The 26,673-nt window shown below is 43.2% G+C and overlaps 1 protein-coding gene across 4 annotated transcripts; it reads right to left on the minus strand.

The window, feature by feature from the left end:
• On the minus strand, positions 1 to 25,514 carry LOC106573831 (BOS complex subunit ncln). Of its 4 annotated transcripts, none has more exons than XM_014149205.2 (15): positions 25,208 to 25,514; positions 24,375 to 24,565; positions 23,896 to 24,040; positions 22,937 to 23,031; positions 17,374 to 17,454; positions 11,490 to 11,593; positions 4,497 to 4,585; positions 4,105 to 4,244; positions 3,745 to 3,923; positions 2,916 to 3,003; positions 2,705 to 2,743; positions 2,287 to 2,447; positions 1,909 to 1,962; positions 1,699 to 1,777; positions 1 to 1,501 (listed from the first exon to the last, which is right to left on the minus strand). In XM_014149205.2, exons 1-15 carry the CDS (start codon positions 25,380 to 25,382, stop codon positions 1,439 to 1,441), a joined length of 1,683 nt encoding a protein of 560 aa, XP_014004680.1. In that variant the 5' UTR covers positions 25,383 to 25,514; the 3' UTR covers positions 1 to 1,438. The 4 variants fall into 4 exon arrangements, with proteins under 4 accessions (XP_014004680.1, XP_014004678.1, XP_014004677.1 ...); XM_014149203.2 differs by having other exon boundaries at positions 2,287 to 2,450; XM_014149202.2 differs by having other exon boundaries at positions 3,697 to 3,923.
• Between the last annotated feature and the right edge of the window lie 1,159 nt (positions 25,515 to 26,673).

Raw genomic sequence — 26,673 nt, forward strand, 5'->3', positions numbered from 1 at the left:
TTGTTTCAACAAATTCATTTATTTTTGATGTCATTGTTGCAAGAATCAAGTTGTCGATCAGGTAAAACAGTTAAGAAAGGTAAAACAAAGGTGTTGGACAAAGAGTCTCAGAAATGGGAGAGTTCAATTCAGTGCACAGTTAAGCATAGTCTGCTTCAATAAATACAAATTCTAAGATATGTCCCACACAGCTTTTTCCATTGTGTAGATGGGTGAATCTCGCCAGTCCATTTGCCCTCACTGACTGCAGGAGTGACATGGCATGCAGTATGTAATTATACCAAATACAGCACTGTCTCATCTCAAGATCAAAGACTGTCAGGGATATAGACGAAGACACAGATCAACACATTGACATTACCAGACTCCTTTCGAAGGTCCAATTCGATCTACCAACACGTCTTGCCTTTAACACTTTAGTTGTTGATAAGCAGAGCAAGGGGGGATTTGCACATCGATGTGGAACCAACCATGTTGCAATAACCATGTTGCAATAGACATGTCCAGATAGATGGAGGCAGAATCGTGTTGGTAGACCAACACTGCATACATCATTAACATTTGTGAGGGGTGGGCCTCTTTTTTCACATTTTAAAATCCAAACTGTCACATAGTAACACTAGTAAACAAATGTCTCAAAGGGGTGAAACCCAAAAATGATACATTTCCATTCTATAACCGTACTTACTCTTATGGCAATAGGAAGTATGGGGGACACTTCTTATTCATACATTTATTTCATTAGTTCAGTCAAGGCCATGAATCATGTTATCGACACACTATTCAACATTTAATTTAAAACAAGAACTAATTTGGGTTAAAGAGAAAAAAAACAAAAAGAAATGTAGTCATGATGACCAAATACATTGACCATCCAAACAAATATTACCAAGTCTCACTGCTGCTACTCCATAGCTGCCCAAGAAGATGACCCAGTGATGTTTGGCAAAATTCACACTATAGGGCACTGAGTGAGCCGTGGATTTAGAAATGCCCAATCCCACATTAACCCCTAGTCCCTCCCTACTTCTTATGCATTTGTGTAGAACGGAGAGGATTGGTTGGGTGTAAGCAAACTGGTGAAAATCACACTTAGCCGATCAGAGCCAGGTGACGCTATTATCATATTGCTGACACCTATTGAATTATCTCAGATCATGGGGGAAATAGGGGTTAATGTGGGACTGGGCGTACGAGGTGATAACGTTTGACATCTGTTTTCAGGAGGACAGGAAGACTAAAGGAACCGACTAAATGGCTAAACTTGGCAGAGAGAAATAATTCAACATGTTTTATTTCCAAAGAGGGAAAAAGGCGATATATTGGGTGGTAAAATGTTTTTATACCATAAGAGCTGCTTGGTCCGCCCCCGTTTTGTTATTGGCTAGAGCTCGTTGTCGCTGTGAGGAGGAGTCTGGAGGATAGTAAGGGGAGGGGCTTAATGCTGCTTGGTCTTGGGCGCTGTGATTCTGCGCACCACACTGTAGAGAACTCCAAAGTGCTGAAGAGAGAGAAAAGCGAGAAACATTATTAAACCCTAAATAACAAGGTAAGCCGACTGAGAAGACAGCAGTCATCTGATTTACAGCAATGACCTGGGTAGGAGTTACAGGGGGGAGGCTAGGTCAATAAACGAATGACCATACATCAAAATAACATTAGTGACCATCAGAATGGCAATGTTGGATCAATACATACCTGAATGGCCAGATATATCACTCCGAGGTAAGCCGCAATGCAGACCGCCAGAAGCAGGTCAAAGATGGCTGGTTTCACCCTGTTAGGAAAGCAAAATGTGACACAAAAGCAAGCTGAAGAGGTTTGAAGTGAAAAATCAATAAGCTATCGCTCTATTGCACTAAAGCCCAGCACTGTGAGGGCTAAATAGAGTGGGCAGCTATCACCTACCTGTAAGCATTCATGGTCTGTTTGAGCTGATCATAGAAGACAAACTCTGGGTCTCTGAGAGGGAGAAAACAGATGACATCTGTCACTGAAACTTCATCCATTAACTTTCATAAGGTCATTGGATCAATAAACAACAGTAAATAGAAAGTGTACAATTCTCATTAAAATCCCATCTGTCCCAGACAATTTGATCCATACAACCATCTTCTACAACACAAATAAAGGAGTGGTTCTGTCACAGTTCTGACCACTACGAGCGGTCTTAGTGGCTTTGTGATTCCTCCCAATGCAAACACAGCAGAACCACTAGCGGTGACCAGTCTAGAGGACCAGCGACACCTTGTATTAGCCGTAGCACTGTGGTCAGTGACTGGTCACCTCTTGTCAGCCTTGACGTAGTGCCTGCGGACGTCCTTCAGGTAGTGTCCCAGGTGGTACTCCAGGGTGCTGACCACGCTGCTGTCTTTGTCCACCAGCTGGGCAGCCCGCGGCTGGGCTGTTAGCCAGTCCACCACTGACGACAGCTGTTCCTCCTGCACCTGCTGGACACACATGGACACAAACGCACACTCATCATCAGTGGTCTTATAGTACACACCTTGATACACACTTGTCTCGTTAAGACACACATCGTGACCCTGACTTTAAAGGTCCATGCTATGACAAAACTAACCACACAAACTAGCCTAAGAGTCCTGGTGTGTAGAGCAGCCTTCAAAGAGGCTTGGTAAAAGTCAAGTCAGAGACAGCCTGAGAGGGAGGAAACAGCAGGGTACAGTCATATTCAACCACTCACCATTTGTTCAGTGAAGATCTGCAGGTCTCCTGGAGCACCCTGGACACACACACACACACACGAGAGAGAGAGAGAGAGAAAGGTCAAACCTGCTGTACAGTTCAAAAGGTCAACTTAAATATCAAAAGCAACATGAAAAATATTGACTTTCATTATATGGCTTTGAATAATGAAACGTCCTATGGTGACGACACATTGTACATATGTTTACCTTCTCTGTGAGGTTGTAGATTACTCTCGCCAGTGACTCTGCAATCAGCTTCGTGTTCCTGCTGAGCTTTCTCAGATCCACATAAGGTCTGTAACAGTAATTCACAGTTAAATTAACCAGCAATCAGGAGCAGCTCAACTAAGAAAAAAAACTAATGGAGGAGAATGGAAAGGGAGCACAGACAGTCCACTGGGCTGGGAGGAGGCAGTGATGAGGTTGGGAGGACAGACGGTGCCCTACAACAGGATGAAGGTGTCCAATCCAAAATCAACCCAGTAGCCCAGTGTTTCTTAACCTTTTCTATTCCAGACTGACAAGCTATGTTCCATCCTCCTGGAGGTACCGCTAACAGTAAAACTAACACAGTATTCGTGTCAGTTAAGCATCTCAGAGACCAGCCAAAAACAGCCCTTCATCAGATTAAAACAACATGGTAATAGCTCCACCTTGCTGTGAAATCAGATATCTACAAGTCCCACATCTACAGTCCCAAAGGCAGGGGTGTGGGCAATACGGTCCTGGAGGGCAGCAATGTGTGCAGGCTAAAGTGTGCAGGCTTTTGTTGTAGCCCAGCACTTACACACCTGATTCAATTGATCCTATTGAGCAGTTGATTATTATTATTTGAATAAGGGGTGTTAGGTGAGCTGGGCCTAGGCAGGGATTGGGGCTTATGGTGTGGTTTGGGATCGGCAGGGCAGAATGGGGGGGGGGGGGGGGGGGCGTAGCTAGACAGTTGCGGTTGGTTGGATGCTTGGTCGGACTGCAGTAATAAACCCACCCAGCAGGGGGCTCTCCCACTCCGTGGCGAGAAGAGGGGGACACTGACCGCACGTCCATGATGCTGGAGCGCTGCGCCTCACGGTGGCTGTTGAGGTGGGACAGGGTGAAGGCCGGCAGCCGGCGGATCCCGAAGCGCTCGTGCTCCCACGCCAGCGTGTCGTCTGCCAGGTTGATCTTCTTGTGCACCATGGAGAACTTGACCTCTGGGTACTGGCTGGATGCCACCTGGGAAGAACACAGAGGAGGTTAGAGGTCAGCAGAACTTCACCTAATGAGAACAGTAGGGATCTTTCAGTGTAATGTGTTATATGTGGTCAATACATGTTAGTTTGTATCAGCTGTGTGTATCATATGAACTTCAATACTAAAAAACTGTGTGTGGTGACTATTCCGTGGTGGTCCTTACAGTCTCTAGCTCTTTGAGCAGGGCGTACTGGGTGGTGCCTTCTTTAGGGGGTTTGGACACATGGAGGTGCAGACTGTCCCCGTTCCCCAGGGTGTCCAGACACAGCACAAACGCCACGTTGTCCTGAAGCAGACTGGAGTCTGCAGAGAGAGAGGGAGGAAAGGATAGAGGAAAATAGAAACTGTTTAAACGGCAATATCAATTTCCATGACTCATGTATGCCCATTGTTTTGCATGCAGGACCACAATTTAACAATAATTGTTGCCGGTATCACGTTTCATTTCCATTCATTTGCAGTGTGTACTCTACAGGTGTTCTCTACAGTGTCCCACTGTGGCAGTCATAATACCTGTCCAGTTACTGAGTCTATAGCCTTCTGAGCTTAGTGTACCTGTATGATCCAGGTTGTCCTCCAGCCATCTCTTGGTGCCTTGGTAGTTGAATTTCCCTCCTCCAGAGACAAAAAACAGGAGGTTGTATCTACGAAGACAGCAGGTGTGTTAGAAATGACAGGAGAATACACTCTTATCAATGTGGATGTTCACTGGCCTCCATTAGCTCAACAGACTTGTACAGTCTGGTAGCTACATGTTGGGAATTCCAAACATAGAATATCAGAGGAGAAAAGGCTAGTCAGTTGCAATAGTGTTTCTGAATTCAGAGGTCATGAAATCTGCAACACGTAGCTGACTTGTCTTTACCTTGCTTTACCAGTCCTGTACTTTTGCTTCCTGAAGACTGCACCCTTTTCCCCTACCCGCTCTATGGTAGGGTGCGGCTTCTTGCTCTCTCGTTCCTTTTTACTAGTGATATGCCAACAGCCCTTATGCAAAGTTAGCAGTGGTTGCTGGTTAGCATTTTGATTCTGTCTGTATGGAGAGTAAGTTGATACCAGAGTTCACCTAACACCATGGAAAATTGGCAGTGTGCCTTAACGCCCACAGATTTACATTCATTTCAAATCAAAGTTTATTTGTCACATGCGCCGAATACAACAGGTGTAGACCTTACAGTGAAATGCTTACTTACACGCCCTTAACCAATAATGCAGCTAAGAAAAATAATTGTTAAGAAAAGTATTTACTAAAATAAACTGAAGTAAAAAATAAATAGATAAAAAATAATATAGAAAAATAATTAAAGAACAACAAAATAACAGTAGCGAGGCTATATATAGGGGGTACCGGTACAGAGTCAATGTGCGGGGGCACAGGTTAGTCGAGGTAAATGAGGTAATATGTACACGTAGGTAGAAGTGACTATGCATAGATAATAAACAGAGTAGCAACAGCATAAAAATGGGGGTGGGTGAAGGGGAGACAATGTAAATAGTCCAGGTGGCCATTTGATTAATTGTTCAGCAGTCTTATGGCATGGGGGTAGAAGCTGTTAAGGAGCCTTTTGGTTCTAGACTTGGCGCTTTGGTACCGCTTGCCGTGAGATAGAGAGAATAGTCTATGATTTGGGTGACTGGAGTCTGACAATTTTTAGCCCAGTCAATAAAAATGGGGGCGTGCTTGGTCCTCCTTTTCCTGTAGTCCACAATTATCTCCTTTGTCTTGATCACGTTGAGGGAGAGGTTGTTATCCTGGCACCACACTGCAAGGGCTCTGACTTCCTCCTTATAGGCCGTCTCATCAGGCATACCACTGTTGTGTCTTCGGCAAACTTAATGATGGTATTGGAGTCGTGCTTGGCCATGCAGTCGTGGGTGAACAGGGAGTACAGGACGGGACTAAGTACACACCCCTCAGGGTACCCAGTGTTGAGGATCAGCGCGGCAGACATATTGTTGCCTACTCTTACCACCTGGGGTCGGCCCGTCAGGAAGTTCAGGATCCAGTTGCAGAGAGAGGTGTTTAGTCCCAGGGTCCTTAGCTTAGTGATGAGCGTCGTGGACACTATGGTGTTGAACGCTGAGCTGTAGTCAATGAGCAGCATTCTCACATACAGTTGAAGTCGGAAGTTTACATACACCTTAGCCAAATACATTTAAACTCAGTTTTTCACAATTCCTGAGATTTAATCCTAGTAAAAATTCCCTGTTTTAGGTCAGTTAGGATCACCACTTTATTTTAAGAATGTGAAATGTCAGAATAATAGTAGAGTGATTTATTTCAGCATTCATTTCTTTCATCACATTCCCAGTGGGTCAGAAGTTTACATGCACTCAATTAGTATTTGGTAGCATTGTCTTTAAATTGTTTAACTTGGGTAAAACGTTACGGGTAGCCTTCCACAAGCTTCCCACAATAAGTTGTGTGAAATTTGGCCCATTCCTCCTGACAAAGCTGGTGTAACTGATAGGTTTGTGGGCCTCTTTGCTCGCACACGCTTCTTCAGTTCTGCCAACACATTTTCTATAGGATTGAAGTCAGGGCTTTGTGATGGCCATTCCAATACCTTGACTTTGTTGTCCTTAAGCCATTTTGCCACAACTTTGGAAGTATGCTTGGGGGTCATTGTCCATTTGGAAGACCCATTTGCCACCAAGCTTTAACTTCCTGACTGATGTCTTGAGATGTTGCTTCAATATATGCACATAATTTTCCTTCCTCATGATGTCATCTATTTTGTGAAGTGCACCAGTCCCTCCTGCAGCAAAGCACCCCCACAACATGATACTGCCACCTCCGTGCTTCCCTGTTGGGAGGGTGTTCTTCGGCTGGCAAGCCTCCCCCTTTATTCTCCAAACAAAACAACGGTAATTATGGCCAAACAGTTCTATTTTTGTTTCATCAGACCAGAGGACATTTCTCCAAGAAGTACGATCTTTGTCCCCATGTGCAGTTGCAAACCGTTGTCTGGCTTTTTTTAATGGCGGTTTTGGAGCAGTGGCTTCTTCCTTGCTGAGCGGCCTTTCAGGTTATGTCGTTATAGGACTCGTTTTACTGTGGATATAGATACTTTTGTACCTGTTACCTCCAGCATCTTTACATGTTCTTTTGCTGATGTTCTGGGATTTATTTGCACTTTTCGCACCAAAGTACATTCATCTCTAGGAGACAGAACGCGTCTCCTTCCTGAGCGGTATGACAGCTGCGTGGTCCCATGGTGTTTATACTTGCGTACTATTGTTTGTACTGATGAACGTGGTACCTTCAGGCGCTTGGAAATTGCTCCCAAGGATGAACCAGACTTGTGGTCTACAATTTGTTTCTGAGGTCTTGGCTGATTTCATCATGATGTCAAGCAAAGAGGCACTGAGTTTGAAGGTAGGCCTTGAAATACACTGATCAAAAAAATAAAGGGAACACTTAAAACAACACAATGTAACTCCAAGTCAATCACACTTCTGTGAAATCAAACTGTCCACTTAGGAAGCAACACTGATTGACAATAAATGTCACATGCTGTTGTGCAAATGGAATAGACAACAGGTGGAAATTATAGGCAATTAGCAAGACACCCCCAATAAAGGAGTGGTTCTGCAGGTGGGGACCACAGACCACTTCTCAGTTCCTATGCTTCCTGGCTGATGTTTTGGTCACTTTTGAATGCTGGCGGTGCTTTCACTCTAGTGGTAGCATGAGACGGAGTCTACAACCCACACAAGTGGCTCAGGTAGTGCAGCTCATCCAGGATGGCACATCAATGCGAGCTGTGGCAAGAAGGTTTGCTGTGTCTGTCAGCGTAGTGTCCAGAGCATAGAGGCGCTACCAGGAGACAGGCCAGTACATCAGGAGACGTGGAGGAGGCCGTAGGAGGGCAACAACCCAGCAGCAGGACCGCTACCTCCGCCTTTGTGCAAGGAGGAGCAGGAGGAGCACTGCCAGAGCCCTGCAAAATGACCTCCAGCAGGCCACAAATGTGCATGTGTCTGCTCAAACGGTCAGAAACCGACTCCATGAGGGTGGTATGAAGGCCCGACGTCCACAGGTGGGGGGGTTGTGCTTACAGCCCAACACCGTGCAAGACGTTTGGCATTTGCCAGAGAACACCAAGATTGGCAAATTCGCCACTGGTGCCCTGTGCTCTTCACAGATGAAAGCAGGTTCACACTGAGCACATGTGACAGACGTGACAGAGTCTGGAGACGCCGTGGAGAACGTTCTGCTGCCTGCAACATCCTCCAGCATGACCGGTTTGGCGGTGGGTCAGTCATGATGTGGGGTGGCATTTCTTTGGGGGGCCGCACAGCCAGAGGTAGCCTGGCTGCCATTAGGTACCGAGATGAGATCCTCAGACCCCTTGTGAGACCATATGCTGGTGCGGTTGGCCCTGGGTTCCTCCTAATGCAAGACAATGCTAGACCTCATGTGGCTGGAGTGTGTCAGCAGTTCCTGCAAGAGGAAGGCATTGATGCTATGGACTGGCCCGCCCGTTCCCCAGACCTGAATCCAATTGAGCACATCTGGGACATCATGTCTCACTCCATCCACCAACGCCACGTTGCACCACAGACTGTCCAGGAGTTGGCGGATGCTTTAGTCCAGGTCTGGGAGGAGATCCCTCAGGAGACCATCCGCCACCTCATCAGGAGCATGCCCAGGCGTTGTAGGGAGGTCATACAGGCACGTGGAGGCCACACACACTGCTGAGCCTCATTTTGACTTGTTTTAAGGACATTACATCAAAGTTGGATCAGCCTGTAGTGTGGTTTTCCACTTTAATTTTGAGTGTGACTCCAAATCCAGACCTCCATGGGTTGATAAATTGGATTTCCATTGATTATTTTTGTGTGATTTTGTTGTCAGCACATTCAACTATGTAAAGAAAAAAGTATTTAATAAGATTATTTCATTCATTCAGATCTAGGATGTGTTATTTTAGTGTTCCCTTTATTTTTTGGAGCAGTGTATATCCACAGGTACACCACCAATTGACACAAATTATGTCAATTAGCCTATCAGAAGCTTCCAAAGCCATGACATTTTCTGGAATTTTCTAAGCTGTTTAAAGGCACAGTCAACTTAGTGTATGTAAACTTCTGACCCACTGGAAATTAATAGAGTGAATTATAAGTGAAATAATCTGTCTGTAAACAATTGTTGGAACAATTACTTGTGTCATGCACAAAGGAGATGTCCTAACCAACTTGCCAAAACTATAGTTTGTTCACAAATTTGTGGAGTGGTTGAAAAACTAGTTTCAATGACTCCAACCTAAGTGTATGTAAACTTCTGACTTCAATTGTAGGTGTTCCTTTTTTCCATTTGGGAAAGAGCAGTGTGGAGTGCGATTGAGATCGCATCATCTGTGGTTCTGTTGGGACGGTATGCAAATTGGAGTGGGTCTAGGGTTTCTGGGATAATGGTGTTGATGTGAGCCATGACCAGCCTTTCAAAGCACTTCATGGCTACACACGTGAGTGCTACGGATCGGTAGTCATTTAGGCTGGTTGCCTTGGTGTTCTTTGGCACAGGGACTATGGTGGTCTGCTTGAAACATGTTGGTATTACAGACCCGGTCAGGGACAGGTTAAACATGCCAGTGAAGACACTTGCCAGTTGATCAGTGCATGCTCGGAGTACACGTCCTGGTAATCCGTCTGGCCCTGCGGCCTTGTGAATGTTGACCTATTTAAAGGTCTTACTCACGTCGGCTACGGAGAGCGTGATCACACAGTCGTCTGGAACAGCGGATGCTCTCATTCATGCTTCGGTGTTGGTTTTCTTCGATGCGAGCATAGAAGTATTTTAGCCCATCTGGTAGGCTCGTGTCACTGGGCAGCTCGAGGCAGTGCTTCCCTTTGTAGTCTGTAATAGTTTGCAAGCCCTGCCACATCCGACGAGCATCCGAGCCGGTGTATTAGGATTCAATCTTAATCCTGTATTGACGCTTTGCCTGTTTGATGGTTCGTCGAAGGGCATTGCGTGACTTCTTATAAGCGTCCGGGTTTGAGTCCCGCTCCTTGAAAGCGGCAGCTCTACCTTTTAGCTTAGTGTGGATGTTGCCTATAACCCATGGCTTCTGGTTGGGGTATGTACTGATGGTCACACTGTGGGGATGATGTCATTGATGCACTTATTGAAGAAGCCAGTGACTGATAGGGTGTACTCCTCAATGCCATCGGAAGAATCCCGGAACATCTTCCAGTCTGTGCTAGCAAAACATCAATCATCTGACCACTTCCATATCGAGCGAGTCACTGGTACTTTCTGCTTTAGTTTTTGCTTGTAAGCAGGAATCAGGAGGATAGAGTTATGGCCAGATTTGCCAAATGGAGGGCGAGCTTTGTACGCGTCTGTGTGTGGAGTAAAGGTGGTCTAGAGTTTTTCTCCCCCTCTGTTTGCACATGTGACATGCTGGTAGAAATGAGGTAAAACAGATTTATGTTTCCCTGCATTAATGTCCCCGGCTACTAGGAGCGCCACTTCTCGATGAGCATTTTCTTATTTGCTTATGGCCTTATACAGCTCGTTGAGTGCGGTCTTAGTGCCAGCATCGGTTTGTGGTGGTAAATAGACAGCTACGAGAAATATAGATAAACTCTTGGTAAATATGTGGTCTACAGCTTATCATGAGATACTCTACCTCAGGCCAGCAAAACCTCAAGATTTCCTTAATATTAGATTTCATGCACCAGCTGTTATTTACAAATAGACAGACTGCCACCCCTTGTCTTACCGGAGGCAGCAGTTTTATCTTGCCGATGCACCGAAAACCCAGCCAGCTGTCAGCCTTGACTCAGTGAAACATAAGATATTACAGTTGAATGTCCCGTTGGTAGGATAGTCTTGATCGGAGCTCATCCATTTTATTATCCAATGAATGCACGTTGGCTAATAGGACTGATGGTAGAGGCGGATTACTCACTCGCCGGTGGATCCTTACAAGGCACCCCGACCTACGTCCCCGATATCTCCGTCTCTTCTTCATGCGAATGACGGGGATTTGGGCCTTGTCGGGTGTCTGAAGTAAATCCTTCACGTCCGACTCATTAAAGAAAAAATCTTCGTCCAGTACGAGGTGAATAATCGCTGTCCTGATATCCAGAAGCTCTTTTCGGTCATAAGAGACAATGGCAGAAACATTATGTACAAAATAAGTTACAAATAAAGCGAAAACACACAGACAATAGCACAATTGGTTAGGAGCCTGTAAAAACGGCAGCCATCTCTTCCAGCACCATCTGGAGATCTGGTTCCTCATCTCAAACAGCTCTCACTCCTGGGTGTTTAGAGTACACTTCTAGAAATCGACAAATACCTTCTAAGAACCACATCCGTTCTACTTTATTATTACAAGTACTACTGAAAAGCGTTTTAAAACACAAGGTCTCCATCTTCTGAATATTGTAAGAGGTTTATTCTTACATTTGTACGTTTTACACATTTTCCTCGGCTGTGGGTGCCTAGATGCCGGAAGGAAAGGTGTGGATGGTTATAACTTTGTAAGAAGCCTGATTTCTCAGAGGGGCTGGGGATGTGTGGTTGCTCACCCAGCGTGTGTCCTCTTGTAGGTGTAGAGTCTGGAGAAGAGCCTGGCTAACTCCAGCAGCATAGACACCCCACTGCCGTTAGAGTCTGCTCCATAGGACAGCCACTGGAAAGGACAACGCCACAGTCATACAGAGAACACATTTACTTAGCATCTTCACTTCTAGTGGACTACTAAAAGAATATTTTAAGATTAATACACAACGCAGAAGACTAAAAGGTCAAGAGGACTAAAAGTCAATAGAGTACTAACGATCAATGGATATAGTGTTTTTTCCGTAATAGGGAATTAATGAGCAATGGGTCAGAGACATGAGAGGAATTTGTCTATACATTGAGCCTGAAATGGGATACTTGTTATTTGACTATTGGCCCAGTTTTATTGCAAGGAATTCTAATTGGTCAACCACTCTGCTAGGGTTGGGTTATAAAACTACATCCTGTCCCTTTGTTCTGTGAAAAGAAATCACTGAAGACAGGGGAAAATTAACATCTACCTCTCAGCATAACATCTATGATTTGTCCTCTTTGAATAAACCTATTTTTCTCCCCCTGATTTGCTTTGGTGTTTGTGTTATTGAAGAGTAACATCAACTGCTAACACCACAATGCCGCTATATAAATCAATCAATAAATACAGTGCCTTCAGAAGCATCCCTTGACGTTTTCCATATTTTGTTGTTACAGCCTGAATTTGAAATAGACGACAAGGAGATGTTTTGTTACTGGCCTACACACAATACCGCATAATAATCAAAGTGGAATGATGTTTTTAGAAATGTTAAATTCATTAAAAATGAAAAGCAGAGATGTCTTGAGTCAATAAGTATTCAACCCCTTTGCTATGGCAAGGCTAAATAAATTGAGGAAAAATTTGCTTAGCAAGTCGCAAAATAAGTTGCATGGACTCAGTGTGTGCAATAACAGTGTGAAAATGATTTTTGGATTACTTACAGTTGAAGTCGGAAGTTTACATACACCTTAGCCAAATACATTTAAAACTTGTTTTTTCACCATTCCTGACATTTAAACCTAGTAAAAATTCCCTTAGGTCAGTTAGGATCACCACTTTATTTTAAGAATGTGAAATGTCAGAATAATAGTAGAGTGATTTATTTCAGCATTCATTTCTTTCATCACATTCCCAGTGGGTCAGAAGTTTACATACACTCAATTAGTATTTGGTAGCATTGCCTTTAAATTGTTTAACTTATGTCAACATGTTTCGTGTTGCCTTCCACAAGCTTCCCACAATAAGTTGGGTGAATTTTGGCCCATTCCTCCTGACAGAGCTGGTGTAACAGTCAGGTTTGTAGGCCTCTTTGCAAGCCTTTTCAGTTCTGCCAACAAATTTTCTATAGGATTGAGGTCAGGGCTTTGTTGTCCTTAAGCCATTTTGCCACAACTTTGGAAGTATGCTTGGGGTCATTGTCCATTTGGAAGACCCATTTGCGACCAAGCTGCAACTTCCTGACTGATGTCTTGAGATGTTGCTTCAATATATGCACATAATTTTCCTTCCTCATGATGCCACCTATTTCGTGAAGTGTACCAGTCCCTCCTGCAGCAAAGCACCCCCACAACATGATGCTGCCACCCCCGGGCTTCATGGTTGGGATGGTGTTCTTTGGCTTGCAAGCTTCCCCCTTTTTCCTCCAAACATAATGATGGTCATTATAGCCAAACAGTTCTATTTTTGTTTCATCAGACCTGAGGACATTTCGCCAAAAAGTACAATCATTGTCCCCATGTCCAGTTGCAAACGGATGTGTGGTCCCATGGTGTTTATACTTGCGTACTATTGTCTGTACTGATGAACGTGGTATCTTCAGGCGCTTGGAAATTGCTCCCAAGGATGAACCAGACTTGTAGTCTACAATTTGTTTGAGGTCTTGGCTGATTTCACCATGATGTCAAGCAAAGAGGCACTGAGTTTGAAGGTAGGCCTTGAAATACATCCACAGGTACACCTCCAATTGACTCAAATTATGTCAAATAGCCTATCAGAAGCTTCCAAAGCCATGACATTTTCTGGATTTTTCCAAGCTGCTTAAAGGCACAACTTTGTGTATGTAAACTTCTGACCCACTGGAATAGTGATACAGTGAATTATAAGTGAAATAATCTGTCTGTAAACAATTGTTGTAAAAATTACTTGTGTCATGCACAAAGTAGATGTCCTAACCGACTTGCCAAAACTATAGTTTGTTCACAAGAAATTTGTGGAGTGATTGAAAAACGAGTTTTAATGACTCCAACCTAAGTGTATGTAAACTTCCGACTTCAATTGTATCTCTGTACCCCACACATACAGATAATTGTAAGGTCCCTCAGTCGAGAAACGAACTTCAAACACAGATTTAACCACCACGACTAAGGAAGTTTTCCAATGCCTTGCAAAGGTGGTCCCCTATTGGTTGATGGATAAAAAAAAAATAAAAAAACAAAGCAGACATTGAATATCCCTTTGAGCATGGTGAAGTTATTAATTAAACTTTGGAGTGTGTATCAATAAACCTGGTCACAACAAAGATACAGGTGTCCTTCCTAACTCAGTTGCTGAAGAGAAAGGGAACCGCTCAGGGATTTCACCTTCAAATCAAACTTTATTTGTCACATGCGCCGAATACAACAAGTGTAGACCTTACCGTGAAATGCTTACATAACTGCACTGTTGGTTAAGGGCTTGTAAGAAAATATTTACCAAATAAACTGAAGTAAAAAAATTATAAAAAGTAACCAAATAACGAGGCTATATATAGGGGGTACCGGTACTGAGTCAGTGTGCGGGGGTAAAGGTTAGTTGAGGTAATTTGTACATGTAGGTAGGGGTGAAGTGACTACGCATAGATATTAAACAGCGAGTAGCAACAGTGTACAAAACAAATAGAGGGGGAGGGAGGGGGGGGGGGGTGTCAATGTAAATAGTCCGGTGGCCATTTGATTAATTGTTCAGCAGTCTTATGGCTTGGGGTAGAAGCTGTTAAGGAGCCTTTTGGTCCTAGACTTGGCGCTGCAGCACCGCTTGCCGTGCGGTAGCAGAGAAAACAGTCTATGACTTGGGTGAGTGGGGAGTCTGACAATTTTATGGGCTTTCCTCTGACACCGCCTATTATATAGGTCCTGGATGGCAGGAAGCTTGCGCTCAGTGATATACTGGGCCGTACGCGTTACCCTCTGTAGCGTCAGATGCTGAGCAATTGCCATACCAGGTGGTGATGCAACCGGTCAAGATGCTCTCGATGGTGCAGCTGTAGAACGTTGAGGATCTGGCGACCCATGCCAAATCTTTTCAGTCTCCTGATGGAGAAAAGGTTTTTTTTGTGCCCTCTTCATGACTGTCTTTGTGTGTTTGGACCATGATAGTTCGTTGGTGATGTGGACACCAAGGAACTTGAAACTCTCAACCCACTCCACTACAGCTCCGCCGATGTTATTGGGGGCCTTTTCCTGTAGTCCACGATCAGCTCCTTTGTCTTGCACACATTGAGGGAGAGGTTGTTGTCCTGGCACCACACTGCCAGTTCTCTGACCTCCTCACTATACGCTGTCTCATCGTTGTCGGTGATTAGGCATCCACTGATGTGTCGTCAGCAAACTGAATGAGTGTCCCGCTGCTTGAAAGTGGCAGCTCTAGCCTTTAGCTCGATGCGGATGTCGCCTGTAATCCATGGCTTCTGGTTGGGATATGTACGTACGGTCACTGTGGGGACGACGTCGTCAATGCACTTATTGATGAAGCCGATGACTGAGGTGGTATACTCCTCAATGCCATTGGATGAATCCCAGAATATATTCCAGTCTGTGCTAGCAAAACAGTCCTGTAGCATAGCATCTGCGTCATCTGACCACTTCCGTATTGAGCGAGTCACTGGTACTTCCTGCTTTAGTTTTTGCAGGAATCAGGAGGATAGAAGCAGGAGGATATAACTATGGTCATATTTGCCAGATGGAGGGTTGGGGAGAGCTTTGTATGCATCTCTATGTGTGGAGTAAAGGTGGTCTAGAGTTTTTTCCCCTCTGGTTGCACATTTAACATGCTGGTAAAAATTTAGTAAAACTGATTTAAGTTTGCCTGCATTAAAGTCCCCGGCCACTAGGAGCGCCGTTTCTGGATGAACATCTTGTTTGCTCATGGCCTTATAGAGTTGGTTGAGTGCAGTCTTAGTGCCAGCATCGGTCTGTGGTGGTAAATAGACGACCTCGAATAATAAAGATGAGAACTCTCTTGGTAGATAGTGTGGTCTACAGCTTATTATAAGGTACTCTACCTCAGGGGAGCAATACCTCGAAACTTCTTTACTATTAGACATTGCGCACCAGCTGTTATTGACAAATAGACACCCCCCCCCACACCCCTCGTCGTAGCTTCTCTGTTCTGCCGGTGCATGGAAAATCCCACCAGCTCTATATTGTCAGTGTCGTCCTTCAGCCACGACTCGGTGAAATATAAGATATTACAGTTTTTAATGTCCCATTGGTAGAATAATCATAGGTCATCAATTTTATTTTCCAATGATCGCATGTTAGCCAGTAGAACGGATGGCAGTGGGAGTTTACTCACTCATCTAAGGATTTTCAGAAGGCAGCCCGACCTGCGCCCCCTTTTCCTCACGCAGATGACGGGGATTTGGGCCTGTTCCCGGGAAAGCAGTATATCCTTCTGGTCGGACTCGTTAAATGAAAAAGCTTCTTCCAGTTCGTGGTGAGTAATCACTGTTCTGATGACCAGAAGTTATTTTCGGTCATAAGACAGTAGCAGCAACATTATGTACAAAATAAGATTTAAAAAAATAAGTTACAAACAACGCAAAAAATAAAAAATAAAATAGCACAGTAGGTTAGGAGCATGTAAAACGTCAGCCATTCTCTTCGGCGCCATCTTATAGCCAAAGGCCAACCTTGAGGCCAATGGTGACTATAAAACAGTTAGAGTTTAATGGCTGAGATGGGAGTAAACAGAGGATGGATCAACAACATTGTAGTTACTCCACAATACTAACCTAATTGACAGAGTGAAAAGAAGGAAGCCTGTACTGAATTTTTTTAAATAAAAAAAACATGCATCCTTTTTGAAACAAGGCATTAAAGTATTACTGCAAAAAAAATGGCTTTTGTGCTGAATACAAAGTGTTGTTTGGGGCAAATCCAATACAACAAATTAGTGAATACCACTGTCCATATTCTCAAGCATAGCGGTGGCTGCATCATGTTATGGGTATGCTTGTAATCGCTAAGGACAGGGAAGTTTTCCAGGATTAAAAAGAAATGGAATGGAGCTAAGCACAGGCAAAATCCTAAAGGAAACCCAGGTTCAGTCTGCTTTCCACCAGACACTGGGAGATGAATACACCTTTCAGCAGGACAATAACCCAAAACAAGGCCAAATCCATACTGGAGTTGGTACCAAGAAGACAGTGAATGTTCCTGAGTGGCAGAGTTACAGTTTTGAGTTAAATCTACTTGAAATATAATGGGAAGACCTGAAAAGGTTGTCTAGCAATGATCAACAACCAATTTGACAGAGCTTGAAGAATTTTGAAAAGTATAATGGGCAAATGTTGCACAATCAAGGTGTGGAAAGCTCTAGACTTATTCTGAAAGAATCACAGGTGATTCTACAAAGTATTGACTAAGGGGTGTGAATACATATGTAAATATGATATTTCTGTATTTCATTTTGAAAACATTTGCAAAAATGTCTAAAACCATGTTTTCACGTTGTCATTATAGGGCATTGTGTATAGATAGGTGAGAAGAAAATAAGATGCATCCATTTCGAATTCAGGCTAACAAAATTTGGAATAAGTCCAGGGGTATGAATACTTTCTGAAGGCACTGTAATAAAGAGTATATTGAGGTGCATGAAGGGAGAGCTGGGCGTACCGGAGCCACACCAAAAGAGTCATAGTGAGCCACCAGGACGATGGTGGGCAGGTCCTCTCCTCCAGTTCCAGCCAGTCGCCCCTAGGAGAGGATGGGGCTACAATGATTAGACAACAGTATATTGCATTGGGATTTACATTTTATATATCAGTCCTAAAACAACTCAAAACACACTAGTACATTCGCTGTCATCTTGTATGAAAGTAAAGAATGTACCTAAGGGTATGTTGAAACTTAAGACATACAATGAAGTCTGGCACGGGAGGCCTCTCACAATGACTTCAACTAAACACCATTATACAGTCCCGGTCAAAAGTTTGGACAAACCTACTCATTCAAGGGTTTTTCCTTTATTTGTACATTGTAGAATAATAGTGAAGACATCAAAACTATGAAATAACACATGAAATTATGTAGTAACCAAAATATATTTTAGATTTCTTCAACATAGCCACCCTTTGCATTGATGACAGCTTTGCACACACTTGGCATAGTACATGATTCCATGTGTTATTTCATAGTTTCATTGTTTCTACAATGTAGAAAATGTAAAAAATAAAGATTTGTTTTTGAATGAGTAGGTGTGTCCAAACGTTTGACTGGTACTGTATGTGAAACAAGGCCATTGACTGGTAGTGGCCGTATGCATTAAGGTTGGCCTTCATTTGAATTTAACGCATTCAGGAAGTGATTTGAATTTAACATTCAGAAATATAAAAACTTTTCAAATAAATGTATTCTACTTTTCAGTTTATTGAGAAGACATGAAAAATAAAATGTAATTTTTTATTGAATTGCAACTTTAGTTTACTTCCTGAATGGACTGTCTTAATTTAGAATTGAGCCCAACCCTGGTGTGCATTATGTAGAGCTGAACACTTGATCCATCTCAGAGTCAGGAGTCCCCTGATACTCTACTGCATAGCTAAGCCCATTATTCCCCTGGGTTTGACACCTAGCTTAGTTAAAAACACACATGCACACACAAACACTTTCTATCTATAAAATATCATACAGTGCATTCAGAAAGTATTCAGACCCCTTCCCCTTTTCCACATGTTATTACGTTACAGCCTTATTCTAAAATTGATTAAATAAATGTAAAAAAAAAAACTCAAATCTACACACAATACCCAATATTGTCAAAGTGAATAGATTTTTAGAAATGCTTGCAATGTATTAAAAACAAAAATACCTAATTTACATAAATATTCAGACTCTTTGCTATGAGACCCGAAATTGAGCTCAGGTGCATCCTGTTTCCATTGATCTTCCTTGAGATGTTTCTACTACTTGATTGGAGTCCACCTGTGGTTAATTCAATTGATTTGATATGATATGGAAAGGCACACACCTGTCTATATAAGATCCAACAGTTGACAGTGCATGTCAGAGCAAAAACCAAGCCGTGAGGTCGAAGGAAATGTCCGTAGTGCTCCGAGACAGGATTGTGTCAAAGCACAGATCTGGGGAAGGATACCAAAACATTTCTGCAGCATTGAAGGTCCCCAAGAACACAGTGGCCTCCATCATTCCTAAATGGAAGAAGTTTGGAACCACCAAGATTCTTTTTAGAGATGGCCACCCGGCCAAACTGAGCAATCAGGGCAGAAGGGTCTTGGTCAGGGAGGTGACCGAGAAACCGATGGTCACTCTGACAGAGCTCCAGAGTTCCTCTGTGGAGATGGGAGAACCTTCCAGAAGGACAACCATCTCTGCAGCACTCTAATAATCAGGCCTTTATGTTAGAGTGGCCAGATAGAAGCCCCTCCTCAGTAAAAGGCACATGACAGCCCGCTTGGATTTTGCCAAAATGCACCTAAAGGACTCTCAGACCATGAGAAACATTCTCTGGTCTGATGAAACCAAGATTGAACTCATTGGCCTGAATGCCAAGTGTCACATCTGGAGGAAACCTGGCACCATCCCTACGGTGAAGCATGGTGGTGGCAGCATCATGCTGTGGGGATGTTTTTCAGCAGCAGGAACTGGGAGACTAGTCAGGATCGAGGGAAGATGAACGGAGCAAAGTACAGAGAGATCTTTGATGAAAACCTGCTCCAGAGTGCTCAGGACCTCAGACTGGGGCAAAGGTTCACCTTCCAACAGGACAATGACAACACAGGAGTGGCTTCGGGACAAGTCTCTGAATGTCCTTGAGTGGACCAGCCAGAGCTCGGACTTGAACCCGATCGAATCTCTCTGGAGAGACCTGAAAAAAGCTGTGCAGCGACGCTCCCCATCCAACCCGAGAGCTGAGAGGATCTGCTGAGAAGAATGGGAGAAACTCCCCAAATACAGGTGTGCCAAGCTTGTAGCGTCATACCCAAGAAGACTTGAGACTGTAATCGCTGCCAAAAGTGTTTCAACAAAGTACTGTTGGATTTAGGGTAAACCTTGAACATTGAGATACTAAAGACATGATAGATCCGAAGCAGTATATAAAGGAGTGAGAGACTGGGTTATATATCAGAAGTTAATGGTTCTCTGTAGAAAGAGTGGCTGTGGAATGTGCTGGGAGTCACGGGAGTACGATAGGTGATACGGGAGGACATCTGTGGATTAGGTGAAGGAGGGGTTGAGGTCAGATCAGATCCCCTGAAGGGAGTAATAAGGGTTTAGTATCTAGTTACCCTTTTCCTGTAGAACCATAAGATGTAAGGATTGGAGAGAAGGAGGAGTATTCAAAGTGCTTCCAGGAACAGGAACATGTTTTTGTCTGAATACAGCTGTGTCGACCCTTTGGGGAGACCTAAACTTGATTAAGCTTCTCTAGTGTCCGTGAGTTTTTACTCTGAAAAATAAGAACCTAACAGTACTTAGTAAAGGGTCTGAATACTTATGTAAATGTGATATGTTTTTTATTTTTAATACATTTGCAAGTTTCTAAAAACCTGTTTTTGCTTTGTCATAATGGGGTAGTGTGTGTAGATGAGGAAATGTTATACATTTTAGAATAATGCTGTAACGTAACAAAATGTGGAAAAAGTCAAGGGGTCTGAATACTTTCTGAATGTACTATAGACTCGAGAATTACATAAGGTTAAGAAAATGAAGAAGTTATCTGCTTATTAATACCTTTACACCCAAAGTGTGAGGCAGTGTGCTAATTAGAGTACTGGTCTACTGGTAGCCTAATAGACAGGTTGGTTGTTTAGCAACTAAACTGGATGCTTGAGCAAGTATGTGGCAAAACAGATGGGGCTGGCTAAGATTGTTGATAACATGTACTCTATATTTATTTGCCAATGTTTATTGAAAACATAAATAAAGTTGCACAATAAGCACTTGTCTCTCAAATCCATTGTTACAGTTGGTCAATTTTTGCCATATTAGCATAGATGTGACAGTCAAAACACCTCAAAACAAGACATGGTATCTAGAACAAGATCAAACAAGCTGAAGCGTGCCACTAAGATTCACCACAGGGCTGTTTGTCATTGTTGCTAGCTATCTGGCCATCAAGAATCACAACACCACACAGCCTTCTGCCCTTTTGAAGCGTGCGCATCGTTTTGGTGAAGTTGTCAGCTAACCTAATGATAACTCTTGGTAAATAGTGTTCTCTACAGTTTTTCATAGCTGTCTATTTACCATCACTAACCGATGCTGGCACTAAGACCGACTCAACAAACTGTATAGGGCCATAAGCTAACAACAAAAATGCACATCCAGAGCCAGCGTTTCTCATGGTTTGTGATTTTAATGCCGAAACTGAAAAAACTAGGAGGCGACAAAATTCTAGATCTCCTTTACTCCATACACAGAAAGGCATTAAAGGCAAATTAGACCAAAACTTTATCCTCCTGGTTACAAACAAAAACTCAAACAGGAAGTGGTTCGATAAAGCAGATACTAAGCTACAGGACTGTTTCGCTAGCACAAACTGGAATTTGTGTCGGGATTCATCCAATTACACTGAAGAGATCACATCAGTCACCGGCTTCATTAATAAGTGCATCAACACTAATCCAGGACACATACTCAGAGCATGTACTGACCAGCTGGAAAGTGTCTTCACTGACATCTTTCAACCTATCCCTAACCCGGTCTGTAATACCAACTTGTTTCAAGCAGACCACCAGTCATTGCACCCAAGAACGCCAAGGTAACCTGCCTAAATGACTATCGCCCTGTAGAACTCACATCTATAGCCCTGAAATGCTTTGAAAGTCTGGTCATTGTTGCCATATTAGCATAGACGTAACATTCAAAACAAGACATGGTATCAAGAACCTCAATCGAGCTGAAACCATCATCCCAGGCACCCTGGACCCACTCCAATTTGCATACCGCCCCAAAAGATCCACAGATGACGCAATCTCTATTGCACTCCACACTCCTGTACTCCCTGATCACCCACGACTTCGTGGCCACACACACGACTCCAACACCATCATCAAGTTTGTTGACGACACAACGGTGGTAAGACTGATCACCAACAACAAGGCAGCCTTACAGGGAGGAGGTCAGAGACCTGGCAGTGTGGTGCCAAGACAACAATCTCTCCCTCAACGTCAGCAAAACAAAGTAGCTGATCATGGACTACAGGAAACGGAGGGAGCGAGCACGCCGCCATTCACATCGATGGGGCTGTAGTTGAGCTGGTCGAGAGCTTCGAGTTCCTCGGTGTCCAGATCAGGAGTTGTGAAGATTGCACGACAACGCCTCTTCCCCTCAGGAGGCTAAAAAGATATGGCACGGGGCCTCAGATCCTAAAAAATTCCTACAGCTAAATGACCGCTTGGTACAGCAACTGCAAGGCACCCGACCGCAAGGCGCTACAGAGGGTGATGTACAACACTGGGGCCAAGCGCCCTGCTATCCAGGATCTCTATTCCAAGCAGTGTTAGAAGAAGGCCACAAAAAATGTCAAGCCTCCAGCCACCCAAGCCATAAACTGTTCTCTCTGCTACCGCACGGCAAGCGGTACCAGTGGACCAAGTCTAGAACCAACAGGACCCTGAACAGGTTCTATCCCCAAGCCATAAGACTGCTAAATAACTAATCAAATGGCTACCCGAACTACCTGCATTTAGCCTTTTTTTGCACCAACTCTCCTGGACTGAATGTGCACACACTGGACTCTACCCACACACACTACATACGCCCACACACACATAACACGCCCACACATGCATACTGACTCCACACAAACTTTCACACTCACCACATACGCTGCTGCTACTGTCATATTATCTATCCTGTAGCCTAGTCACTTTACCCCTACTTATAAGTACATAGCTACCTCAATTACCTCGTACCCCTGCACAGACTCAGTACTGGTACTCCCTGTATATAAGCCATGCTATTTTTACTCGTTATTGTTATTCACTGTGTATTTATTCCTTGTGTCACTATTTTAAGATATGTATACAATTCATTCTGTATCGACCCGTAAGTAAGCATTTCACTGTTAGTCTACACCTGTTGTTTACGAAGCATGTGAAGAATACCATTTTATTTAACCCGTCTATATTTTTAAATGTCACCAATTAACAGAAACTTGCTACATAATCATTAAACGGCTACAGAACAGTGGTTTAACCATAAGGATTCTCACCTCTAGACTGGTGATGGCCCAGTCACTCACTGCCTTGCTCTGAGCCCCACTCGTCACCATCTGAAAGCCATTGGCCGTGGCTGTGTGTATCAGCACTGAAAAGACATGAGGAAAATGCATTAGAGCTCTAAAAAGAAACTCACTAGAAATAATTATATTTAACATGGTTTACACCAGGGCTATTCAACTATACAGTGAGGGAAAAAAGTATTTGATCCCCTGCTGATTTGGTACATTTGCCCACTGACAAAGAAATGATCAGTCTATAATTTTAATGGTAGGTTTATTTGAAGAGTGAGAGACAGAATAACAACAAAAAAATCCAGAAAAACGCATGTCAAAAATGTTATAAACTGATTTGCATTTTAATGGAGGGAATGTGTTGGCTTTCTTGTGGTGGCAATCGTGGAGAAAAGCAACTATTTCCTCCCTATGCTGCTCTCTCGAGAGCATTATTACCCTTGCTTAGCCACCGAAAATCATTGTGGTAGATGATGCTCAGCAGCCTACGAAACAAGCCATGTCGATCGGATAAAGTTTATGATAGCCAGAAGCGAGTCCATGGTATTTTTTTAACACAGCAAAGCACGCGCTCCTGTATCAGGCAGTGTAGTGATGTCATCTACGGTGAAAGAGCTGATAGGTGGGAAAAAACACCCTGTACCCCTCTTAGCAGCTCTGATTGGCTGTAACTAGTGTTGGATGATATTGATTGACAGCACTTAATGGGCGGGACTACAGGAAAACAGATTCTCCCATTGTGAGAATATTGAACGAGGGCTCCTTTTGGCACTAAATATCGGATTTTTGCAGGAATTTTTTTAAACAATTCTTTTTTTTTTATGTTCAGAATTTATCAAAAGGCCATTCTAAATTGACAAATGGGCCGGATCTGGCCCGTGGGCTTCAAGTTGAATAACCCTGTTTTATACAATTTAAATTTAAAAAATCTCCTGTACCTTCGGCTGCAGAGGAGGACCCCTGGGAGGAGGAGGTGGTGAGGGTCTGTGTGTAGATGGAGAGCAGCTCATCATCCTCCAGGGCAAAGTACACTGGAACGATGGTCTCTGTGGCCAGCATCTCTGGCTCCAGCTCCATGAACTGCTACAATGTGGAGGAATACTGAATGACTGGTTATCATTCACAAGACTATTACACCATCAGAATGTGAACGTGAAACAGCATAACATTTTCATCTTTCACCTACTTCACTCTAGTAAGTCTGGTTTTTCAAGTTTTTCTTTGAGTGGGTCACAACTGATAAGGAGAGAGTGTTGTGACCGCCGTTTTCTCTAAGTGTAACATTATACATACTTTACATGGACACAAACAGCTCTGGCTTTCAAGGAAACACAGGGCCTTGCCTCTTGATTTGAATTCCAGGGTTGTTTGCTGTACAGTTATAAACCCACTCATATGGCATTATAATGCTTATTACCTGTACTATGTCCTGTGGCATGGTGGACATATTCTTGGGTAGAATTATGACCACAGCCCCAGCGGACTGGCGTAGGGCTTTCTGATACCTCTCATAGGAGAAGTCCACCAGCCGCATGATGACACAGCGGCGGCTTAGCACCTCCGCCTCCACTGTGCGGGCCTCTGTGTTCAATATGGCATTCCTGGTACCTGGGAATCACAAGTGGAATCAGATCAGTCAGGGAGAGATAAATGGAAACACCTTCAATGACTAGCTAGCTGACATGATTGATGCAATGCTGTAGTCTACTAACGTTAGCTATCACACAGCACATCGTATTCAAATTCTATGGTTTGAACTAAATACGACATGGTTATAACCTGATGGTGGTCGCGTGTTTATGGTTGTGGTGAGTGGCACTCCCTAGGGTTCTGAGGGTTTGTAGCTGCTCGCGTTAGCTTTTAGGACAACTTATCATTGAAATGGTAACGTTTGGTAGTTAAGATTAGTTAAGATAACGTGGTATTGCCAGTGAATAACAACCATAACACTAACTAGTCCAGTGGATATACATATGAATAGGAGGAATGAGAGAGAGCTCTGCCGCATGAATGAAGGAGGACATGGGATGACAGCTAACTTAGCTAGCAAACAGCCGTTATAGCTAGCTTTTTAGATAGCCAACAGTCCCTGGCTAGCACGCTAACGTTGGCTAGCTAGAATTTTGCAGTGACAGACAGCGTTTACTTAACGAAATATATGCCTTATATCAGGATCGCTAACCACAGGACAGCATTACAATTTAATACTTGCACAACATACATAGTTAGCTAGCTATTTTAAATGCTCACCGTACGGTTGTCCCTGCAGGTCATACTGCTGCATGCGGTACACGGTGAATTCATGTGCCGCTTCGGTTGGAAGGGGTGAGACGAGAATCAGCACCGCAGGGATAAACACAATGAAAGTCAAGGGGAAAGAGGACTTAAACATGTTATCGAACACCTCACTAGCCTCTTCAAACATATTGACCTTAGTATTGAGGTCTAAACAAGAGACAATTGTAATCTGGGCAGTTTCTGGAACGATTCTAGTCTATGCACAAAGCGCAGCAGCAACCGACACAACTTAATTTTAATATGGCAAAAAGCTTGGCCACCTAAAGTAAGCACGCACGAGCTTACATTTTGATTGGCATGTACACATTATTGTAAAATGTTTCAGAACTGTAATGTATATTATTTATTATAAAATAATTCTGTCATTCATTGATTTATTTAACGACAATATTCTCTGCCGTTGAGGGTCCTACAGGGACTCTCAGAGACAGCTTCATGAATTTCAGGGTAGGCTGTGCAGTTGATGAATTCAACGACAGGGGTCAGTGTAGACCGATGTTAAACCCAGAAAGAGTAACGGGGGAGGATCGTCAACGTCTGCTTCTGCAAGTGACAGAGATTGTTTCTGACAGGTGAAGTATGTGCTAAGAAATGTTTGACTTTTTAGGATATTTTTGACTGGCAGTAATGCTATTGTTGTATGATTAGCCCTTGACTTGTAGCCTACATCTAACTCATTCATTATAATAGACAACATGTCCCAAGGAGGACATTAGCCAACACAGGGGGGTGAAGGCATATCCTTGATGTGCAAGTCAGCAAAAAAAGGCACTCAAGAGAATGATAGAATAATTAAATTATATTCTGTAGACTATAAAATACCAAGAGTCTTTCAATATCCTATACATCACTGTAGCATTCTCCTCTGTCTTGTGGCCCACCACACTAATCCTCATATATATATGATTTGTAGCAAAACATGAAAATAAACCAAATAATCTGATTTAAAAGTGTATATCCATCATCAAACAAACCACTTGTCATTCCTTAATACATGGATACAAACATCACCATTAAGAAGGTATCAAAAAGAGGTTTTAATGTCTGACAGTGCTGAAAGCCAAGGAAGGAGGAGGAGATGTAATTATGTCATGTCATCTCTCTCTCTCAATTCAATTCAATCCCAGTCGGCTTTATTGGCATGGGAAACATATGGTAACATTGCCAAAGCAAGTGAAGTAGATAATATACAAAAGTGAAAAATAAACAATAAAAATGAACAGTTAACATTACACTCACAGAAGTTCCAAGATAATAAAGACATAACAGATGTCATATTATGTATACATACAGTGTTGTAACGATGTGCAAATGGTCAAAGTACAAAAGGGAAAATAAATTAACATAACTATGGGTTGTATTTACAATTGTGTTTGTTCTTCACTGGTTGCCCTTTTCTTGTGGCAACAGGTCACAAA

The sequence above is a fragment of the Salmo salar genome, chromosome 16 (genome assembly GCF_965601325.2).
Source record: "Salmo salar chromosome 16, fSalSal1, whole genome shotgun sequence".
Taxonomy (NCBI): domain Eukaryota; kingdom Metazoa; phylum Chordata; class Actinopteri; order Salmoniformes; family Salmonidae; genus Salmo; species Salmo salar.

Coding starts and splice junctions, on each gene's coding strand:
- LOC106573831 (XM_014149201.2), bottom strand. CDS start 25,382: ATGTTTGAAGAGGCTAGTGAGGTGTTCGATAACATGTTTAAGTCCTCT. Junction 23,032..23,895: donor GTCCTCCTCTGCAGCCGAAG/GTACAGGAGATT, acceptor ATGTCTTTTCAG/TGCTGATACACACAGCCACG. Junction 17,455..22,936: donor GGGCCATCACCAGTCTAGAG/GTGAGAATCCTT, acceptor ATCCTCTCCTAG/GGGCGACTGGCTGGAACTGG.